This window comes from Dendroctonus ponderosae, unplaced genomic scaffold (assembly GCF_020466585.1).
Source record: "Dendroctonus ponderosae isolate FM_Combo_2020 unplaced genomic scaffold, Dpon_F_20191213v2 Dpon_F_20191213_1, whole genome shotgun sequence".
Taxonomy (NCBI): domain Eukaryota; kingdom Metazoa; phylum Arthropoda; class Insecta; order Coleoptera; family Curculionidae; genus Dendroctonus; species Dendroctonus ponderosae.
The window spans coordinates 34,453,008-34,462,659 of record NW_026017110.1 but is presented as its reverse complement, the minus strand read 5'-3'; the positions used below and the strand labels follow the sequence as shown (position 1 = coordinate 34,462,659).

Below are 9,652 nucleotides of genomic sequence, written 5' to 3'. Positions count from 1 at the left end.
GTTGCTGCGTTATCGAAAATGTTATCCTGAACTGTTAAGTCGCCATAACGTGTGGCCGTTAAAAATAGCATTTATGATACAGCACAGGGCTGATTATATAATGTATCCTTGGATAAGTACAGCATTCTCAAAGATGCTGTATTCCGTTTTCCCTTGTCGATTTTAATCCATTTAATAACGACATTTAATCTATTTTTTTAAATTTGAAATGCTTATTTCTTTAGCTAACTATTACCAATGTAATACAGTTTCAATTGAAAACGAGACAAAGTCATTGTCAGATGCCACTAAGAGGTATGAAGTCACAAATAATCTAAAAATAAACAATTTAACAGATCTCACACTTGTTTTGCAATATTTTAGTTTAGTCTTCCATGGAATGAATAAACTATGTAATTTTGCAATGACACTACCATCTTCAAGTGCTAGTTGTAAAAGATCTTTCAGCACTTTAAAGATAAATAAAAATTATTTAAGAATAGCTATGAGTCAGAATAGGCTTACCTACAGACTTGGGAATTTTGTTTCTTGAAAAAGTTATTGCAAAAAAATAGATTTATAATTAATCATAGGTTTGTTCGCTGTTAAGCATAATAATAGAATAATGCCTCTTCTAATGTTCTGCGTGAATAACTATTTCATTATTAAATTATTTCACTACCTTATTAAAGTTTTATTCAAGTTTATAATGTTATTCGTTAATTTAAATAGTTTAAATCTAATTTTATTTCTATTTGTTGTTTTGTTTAAAAAGAATTATTCAATTAAAAAAATAGATTTGTTTATAATAGTTTTTATTCCAATACTAGTGTTGTAGCATTTCATTCAGCATTAGTTTTTCATTCAGCATTAGTTAATTTCATACAGCATTAGTTTCCAACATAATAACGTTTGGAAAAATGTTCACAATTGTGAAATATAATTTTGTAACATTTAATTTGTTATTCTACAAAAGTAGATAAAATTTCGTATAATATTTGTATTGTAAATTGATATTGGGACACTCAAGGTATTGTCAAACTCTGTTAGGTCCTTGTTTGACAAAAACATGCCGTTATGAGTGCTTACTAAAAATGAATCTTTGCAACGCTTGTATGTTAAATAAAAATATGTAAAAACCAGCAAAATATATTAAAAAAATAATAATTTTTTCGTAAAAGAAGTTGTATTCTATTGTATTCGAATTGATCTAATTCATCCTGTATGCAGAAGTCTTCATACTGAATTAATTCGTAATTATTGCATACGAAGTTAATGACGTGATGATAAGTACTTTTATTGCACAATGTGGGCATCTACAAATTAAGTTTTATTTATTCAAGAAATTTTCCAAATTTTTGGGTAGACGTTATTTAACGTGTACTCTACGTTACGGTAACACTGTATACAATACTATGAAAATCTGAATTAAACCTCAAAAGAAAGAAGAAATCTATTGTAAAACATTTGTAGTTTATTACTTTTACTTAACTAATGGCTAATATGATAATATCTGGCTAAAATCCGTTAAGGTCAACTCACCGATCTATTTTGGTTATTCCGGATCGCGGGGTATTTCACCTTTCACACTGATATTTTCGCATGACGTCAGATGTAATAATAATATTATAAGCACTTCCACCGTTAGGTGTGTTCAGATTTCACAATAACACACAATAATTAAGTCTATGTAGATTTTGCAATAAAAAATTCCGTTTAGTCAGCCAGTATAAAAGAGAAATTGAAGACACTTACAGGCTCGCTCTTTGGTCAGTTGGACAAACTCCAGAAAGAAAAAGGCAAAGAATATGCTCTTAAATAAATAAGCCTTGCAAAATTAAAAGCCATCAAATTTCAAAAGAACGTTGGCATTAATCGTAGAATAAATTTTTCTGGTTTGGTAGAATCCGATTTGTTTATTTAAATAAGATTATGTTTACGTTAAAAAGATAATGCAAGTCTTTTTTAATTAGCGAACTTTGATTTTTCCGTCATATTCATTATACACAAGCATCAGGAATGATCAAAGTCCAAAGTATGACTTTATTTATGGAAATAAATAAGTGTTTCAGTGGGCTTGGAATGTACGTACATATAAATTAAAAAGTTGAAATGTAAAAATTGCGACAAGAGCAAAGCTCTCCTATTATAGAATTTGTTATGACTGAGGATAATAATTGTTGAATTCAGTGATTATTACAATAGGATAAATTACTTTCTAATGGAAGAGTCGAAAATCCAGATTCAAATTGAACAATTACAAATAAAACAATTACAAATAAAACTTACGGTAACAAAAAAATCGAAACTATAACATTTTATTAAAGTAGGTATCTATTTTAATAATTCCAAAACCAGTTTTTAGAAAAAAGAGATCAACGATAAATATGCCAGAGTACATTCAAATAAGTGATGAAAATAATGTGTCTCAAAATATCGAGCTGTCAAATTATACAAATTGCAAAGGAAAATATCAATTAGATTAGCAGACACTTTGCGAGAATGTTTGTTTGTCAAAAAATAATAGATACTTAAAACTAATTTCGGATAGAAAACTTGAAAAATGTATTCAAGTAAATTTAAACAAATTACCCTTCTGGCTGTTACTGCAATTTACATAAAAGAATTTGCAAGTTCATGTAAAAACCGGTTAGTATTTCAAGGCTTGAATTACAGAGTCAATGTTCAACAAGAACAACTAGCTATAGACTCAAATACTACAATAGCATATAACTTTTCAACAGTCTTCCCAGCACAATTAAAGAAATTGAAAACTTATACTCATTAAAAAAACTCTTTTTAAGTTGACCAGAGAGCTCGAAACCTACACTTTAGAAGAGTCGGTAGGTTTAGCTAAGGCCATGAGAACTTGACTTTTCACTATAAACTGACTCTATTTAATTTTTTAAAATAAAGTAAGATTATTAATATCATATATGTGCTTAAGTTTTCTTGAAATTTCGGAGTCGTTTACTGTAAAATGATAGAAATACAAATTTTCAACTAAACTTTAGAGTGATGTATGTGCGGATTATTTTGAACCTTGCGACTAATTAATTATTGCAAAAATATTATTTAAATTGTTGTTTTGTTGTTAAATAAGATTTTTTCTGAGTAAATTGATGTTACTTTTTCAACAAATTGTTTAAATAATATTTAAGTCCTCGGAGTTTTTCAAGTAATTTCAAATCAATTTCGGAATTCCTCAGTTAAATTCAAGATCATTTTTTGTTGCTTCCTAAAAACAATTGTGTTTGACGCATTTTTTGACAATTTTATAACTTGAATAGTTAATCCTATTGAATAATAATGAGTTAAATGTTTCAAAACTTTCCTTACTGCTTATACCGTTCTGTCTAGTGAAGTTACAGGTAATAAACTTGTTTTATGCAACGTAATGTCCTACATATGTTGTTCTGTGTCTTATTTCAAAAGTATCTTTATTTTATCTGAGGTAATTTGAGTGATAAGTCATTTCTCATATAAGTGACAATTGAACTAAATATGACATTGCAAAAGTCAAATTCAAAACACTGGCCAATTGACGTTAGAACTTAATTATCGAAAACCGTGAATATTCAAAGTTTGGAATAATTGTTGTTCGAGCTTTAGTCGCCTATTTTTCCTCTAGATTAGATATTAGCCATCTTATTGATTTCCTGTTCAAAATTAAATTAGAAATGATCTTTCACCATGTCAATAAACAAACATATTTCGCCTGTAGCCAAAACAAATAATTCTTACATCCGTATGTGTGCAACAATAACAGAATGAATAACAATAAACATAAACAATGAATAACAAATCATATTATATACCGAAGAATACAAACATTTAAATTTCGTGCCAGAAACTGCTGTTCAGACCTTAGAATACAATAAACTGACCTTATTTAATCCAGGATTCTTTAACCGATCCAGTCCGCTTTCTTGTCCAGGAATCAGATTGTCCCCATTTCCCCACTGGCCTAGCCTGTCTTTCTCCATGATGATGCTCGTTTGCTGAGGTAAACCGCTCTCCAATCTATGATCGGCACTTTTTTTGTCCTTGAGTTGTTTTGCGGCTACGGTGCAGCTGGAAAAATACGGTTTCCGTAAATATAATGTAAAGAGCGCACTTTCGTTCAACCTACGATATTGCCGAGTAATGTAATAGTAAAAAAATATTACGCTACGTCCCAACATTTTCCCGGTTGGAGAACGCGTGCGCTTTTAGTTCTGGTGGGAACGATATGGAAGCTTAAGCGTCATATGTGAGCTGCGCGACGCTCAGAGTAGGCGTCGTTTGCTATCAGCTGTTCAGTATTCAGTATTGAATTTGGAAAGTCGATTAGTAATATTAAATGCTTGATAAGGATGTTCGCTTGCCAATTATCCGATATTTACTATAGTTTTGATTTAGTTTTACTTGGGGATAATATTTAAAAACTAAATTATGTTTACGCTACAGTTGAATGTTGAAATAGTTTTACATACATCATAAACAGGGTAGGGTGACTCACGACTGAGGGCACCTAGACGTAGGCACACGGATGCCGGAGTAACTGTCTATGTTGCCCATTTATGTTTGAAATAAAGATAATTGTGCTTACGTATGGTTAATCCTTTACTAATAGCTTTTCTTAGTGGTGTTTGTTGGGAAAATGCATTTTTCCACCAGTTTTCACTCATTGAAAAAACGTTCTTTACCACAACGCCCTCATGGTGACAATGTTCGAAAAATTTCGCGAATTTGCCGAATCTATGTTTTCTTAAATTTTTTCTTTGACACATTTAGTAGGGTTTGGATATGTTTTTAGTTTTTGTTAGTTCTGCTTAGTATTGGTTAGATTAGTTAGATTTATTAATCTTTTTAATTAATAAGTAATTATCCCGTATCTCTACGGTTTTTATAAGACAAAGGATTTTATGAGAAACTTATTACCGTTACGTTATTTTTATTTTATTTATTTTTTTTATTAGAAAATTATAATTTATTTGATCAAAACGTGACCGAAATCTGCATTTTCTCAAGAAAGACCACTAACAACAGTTGTTAGTAGATTATGTAGTTGTGTATGTAAATGCATATCTTTAAATTCTAGCGCGATGGAGCATAAACCAGTCAATTACCGCAATTCTGAAAATTTGGCTGGTATCATAAGCATTCGTGTTCTATCGATCAAATTAACTGTAATGGTTTAGCATTTCTTAACAAAGTTACTGAAAAATACTGGAAATGGAAACAAGAAACAATCCAAATAAACAATAAATAATGCCTATTTAGGTCTGTGAGCTTATAGGTCAATAGATGGTGGCGAAAAAATGATACACTATTTTTCATGGGCCAACGTTTCGACTATAAGTATTTAAGTCACTCTCACAGCCCTAAAAAGGAAAACAGGAGTTTCAGCTCTAAATCTAGTGTAGTTAAATTAATTTAAATTAATCACAGAGTCGTCAATGCATCAGTCATCAATTAAAATAAACCTAACGATAGCGTAAAATAAAGACTTGATAAAAAAGGATTCGCTCGAAAAAAGGTAAGTACCTTCGCCGGTTCAGGTGTATCGAAGTCTAGACGGTATTGCGACATGCTGGTTTTTCTTAACAGAAAAGTTAGACCACAGTTAGACAGTGGTAACAAGTAAGTATTCCTCCCAAACTTGTCTCTTAGCAGCTGGAATGTTTATATTTCATATTTACTTAATAATAATCTTGCATTATGCGTAGTTATATGACAGAGAAAAACATGCCGTGGAGAATTTAACAGAACGAAACGAATATACGAAACGAAAACTGTTAATTTGAGAGGCAGTGGATTTATGCAGAATTAACAGTTGAAGGCGAGAAACTGTGGCTAGTGTATAAAGTATCTGGACCTTCTTCTTAAGGAAAATCGGTAAGCCAAACAAATGAAGCAACTTTATCATTTTGCTAACAAACCTCTTTCACAAAACAAAGCGTTGGTTCATTTTAAAATAACGGCTAACAATGTTAAATTTAGAAATTTACATAGGAAGTAATAACTTTATCAAAAAAGCGAATAAAAAGTTTAAAGTTATTCATGTAAATCAAGATTCAGACAATGGTTTGCAAAATTACAACTGCCAATTAAATTTGTTACGCTGTAATATTATTTTTCTGTTGATAATTTTAGTTATTATAGTTTCAAGTGGCGGGCATTCGAAGAAATAACAGTACGATTTCAACTTAAGTTCTATTTTATCTGAAATACCTGAAGCAGTTTCATAATAGCCACGAAGGGAATCATTATTTTCTGGAGTTTATTCTACAATATTATGGACGTTAGTAATATTTAATGTGAAAAAAGTTTTTGTTACCTATGTTCTTTCCCCAAAGCAGGACACGCTTTGCAAGTTGTTTGGCATGTCATTGCTAACTATTTGAGTCCCTCTAAACTAATATGTACAGTTTTCTCTTCTGTTATATAAATCACCACTTTATTTGAGACGAGCTACCAAAAAAACGGAGAATTTTTAAAGTTATTTAACTGTCAATGATATTAAGTCAGAAGTCTCAATTTTCAAAAATTCATCTGACTTTTCAAGAGATTTTTGAATTTAAAGACTTTTCAAACTGAAATATATATATACATATAGTTAGTTTATAAATTCTTGGGGATATATACACGGTGTCGCAATAAGGATGGTAAGCGGCGGTATCTTGGAAAGTATGTGTTGTAGAATGATCGGAATTTTTTCGAAATTTCTCAGATGACCACTAGATGGCGTAATTGCAAACGGTATATTAAAAAGTCGATTTTATACAGAAATTGTCCCTATAAGTAAAACATCTAGTAAGTTTAGTCAAAAGATGATCATAAAAAACCGTACTACTTTCCTTATAAACTTTTTTCCAAACTTGTCAAATAAAGCGTGGGGATAGAGTCAAACCGCTTAATTCAAAGAAACCTGTAACGCCGAAACGGCTTGACCGATTTCAAAGTTTTGTCATTAAACTTACTAGATGTTTCGCTTATAGGGACAATTTCTGTATAAGATCGACTTTTTAAAATACCGTTTGCAGTTACGCCATCTGGTGGTCATCTGAGAAATTTCAAAATAATTTCCAGCAAATTCTTTTCGTCAAGTTTGTTATCAAATTTTTTTTCCGATCACTCTACAACACATACTTTCCAAGATACAGCCGCTTACCATCCTTATTGCGACACCCTGTATACATATACAGGGTGGTTTTTTAGTGCGATAGAGTCCATTATTTCCGTTGATGTTGAACTTTCGAAAAATAGTTTCATATAAAAGTTGTTGACGCACAAAGTGCGTACATTTTAAAAATATCTCATATGATACAGAAAAGCGAGGCAAGATCAAAGTGTATTTTTTTAAATAGAACTACCCATTTTTCATTAGCTCATGGAATGCATCTTGAAACTCTGCATATGCACCGTAAATTTTTTTATTCTTACTTGCGACGTTGGCAGATTATCGCCATTTTAGTAAAATTTTGCTTAAAAACATAGTATCTAAAAATTCATTGTAGAAGCATAAAAAAAGATGTTAGAGATACAAAGAAACACGTCTTTCCAATCACTACAGATTGGTTAAGAATTCTTTTGAACCAAATTATCAATACATTGTACAGGGTGTTAACAATGTGGACTTCAATCTAAAACTTTTTAACGCAATATAACTTTTGTTTTTCAAATAGAAGTACCTGTATATTAATACGTCATTAGATAGATAATTTACAAAGTTACAAATTTGCATTTACACTTTAAGCTGTGAAATAAACCGTTTTCAAATTATAAATTATTTTATTTAAAAATTTCAAAAAGTTGATACATTTTGTAAGGTCACAATATCGAACATTGTTTTTTTAAGAAAAGTTGATCGAAACTGCAAACTACGTTCCAATATGCAATTACATTCAATTATATGAAAAAAAAATTGATATTTTCTGACAAACCTCGGATAATACTAAAAAAATTTGGTATCTGATAATTGTATTTTAGAATTTAGAACATGCAGAAGTTTTTATAACGATTAACTTTTTTTCGTAAAATTAATCATAACAAGTTTCCCACATCAAACCAACTTAAACAAACAAAAATACCAAAACTTGATGTTCATCATCGGTGGGTGCAATTAGATATCTGAACGGACTTCAACTCTAATCAAATTTTCGATATTGTCTTATATAGTTTTGATTCCATCAGAGCATTTAATGAAGAATAACCTTTTCCCTAAATCATAAAAAGATTCCCATATGCGCGTCCCATATGGCAAACTCAAGTAGACGACATTGTATGTTAGATGTAATAATGACGGTTTGAGAATAAGGTAAAATATCGGACTCTCTCGGTGACTTCGAATTTCCATAATCGTCCGTGCGTCTTTATAACCATATGGTAACTGCGCTTGGCTTTCATAAACTGTAATTCGAAGTCTACCATCTTTAATGAGATTAAATGTTAAGTGTTGTTGAAAATACAGCGTCGTAAGAGGCCAAGTGTCGCTGCACAGGGACACAGAGAGCGGCATCAACACACAAGTGTCTTAAGACACAGTATTACCCAGGCCTAGGTTAAAGTTAACAGAATTCAACTGATTTATAAACCACTATGATACTACGTACTTACTACCAAACGCATATACTCAAAAACGTTTCCTCGTTTTTCGTCATTTGGACGTCCAAATTACCGCTACATGACACATCTGCCAGACGTCTGTTTAATGACGTCGGCTGGACGTCTGCTTATTGACGTCACTTAAACGTCGGTTTTAGGTCTGTAGAGAATTGAGGAAATGTTTTGATTACAATAAGACACTATAGAATCTTAATCGTGTTTTACTGACAGGAAGCAAGCAAAGATGGTTACAATTTTAATTAATTATAAGTAGTTCTGACCAGTCACAAAAATAATAATAAAAAACCGGAGGACATATAAAAAACTACTATTCTTACGAACCCGTTCGAAAGAAAACTCTTTTTATTCCAAAATACCTCCAATTGCTGTCAGCTTGGACTCCGTCAGTAAGAGTCTTTCTAAACGCATATACTCTCCTTAATCGGAGGCCCCAGTACCTCTTGCTTGAGTGGTGTAAGCCAGTTCTGGTTGATCACTGCCAGAGTACTTCCCGCAAGTTCGTCTAACTGTACCACCTGATACATCACGGGTATATCACAGTTTCACACGTGATAATTGGAAAGTAATACTACTTATGTAACTATGAAGGCTTTTACGGCCGGTCAAATCACATATAAAATGTTTTTCGGGATTTGAAGCCGTGGTCCATGGGAATTTCTTCCTGACGTTTCGCCCACAACTGCATAACATTATCAAAGGCGATGAGGCAGTGGGCGAAGTGATCTCCCGTGCTTTTCGACTAAGACTGGTTCAATTACTGTGCGTGGATGTTTAACAGACTTAGCCATTTAAGGCCTTGAGTCTTTCGTGCTGGTACCTCGAGGATACCTGGGTGAGGGTGTTGGGGGGGTTTGCTTTTCAGCGGAGGTGTGTTGTGTTTGTGGTCGTTGTTTTGGGCGGTTTTGTGGCTTTTGAAACTAACGCTGGAAAATTTACATTTGGCTTTTAGGCTCCAGGAAGCGAATTGCGCGGGAGGCAAGTTGGGGGGCTTTTGAGAGTCAAGCGTTTGTTGTTGGGGGATTTTGGTCAGCTGAGCTACGGTGGGTGGTACCAAGGGGGGTTT

General features: G+C 32.2%; 1 protein-coding gene across 4 annotated transcripts in view; it reads right to left on the bottom strand.

The window, feature by feature from the left end:
* LOC109541249 (NADP-dependent malic enzyme-like) overlaps positions 1–9,652 on the bottom strand; it is a 51,815-nt gene that overhangs the window by 30,404 nt on the left and 11,759 nt on the right. For 2 of the 4 annotated variants that reach the window (XM_048670282.1, XM_048670284.1), the window contains exon 2: positions 3,867–4,053. In XM_048670282.1, the coding sequence (XP_048526239.1) occupies positions 3,867–4,053 (187 nt within the window). Of the gene's footprint in view, positions 1–3,866; positions 4,054–4,111; positions 4,219–6,301; positions 6,486–9,652 lie in introns of those variants that run through there. The other 2 variants (XM_048670283.1, XM_048670285.1) reach the window with 2 other exon arrangements.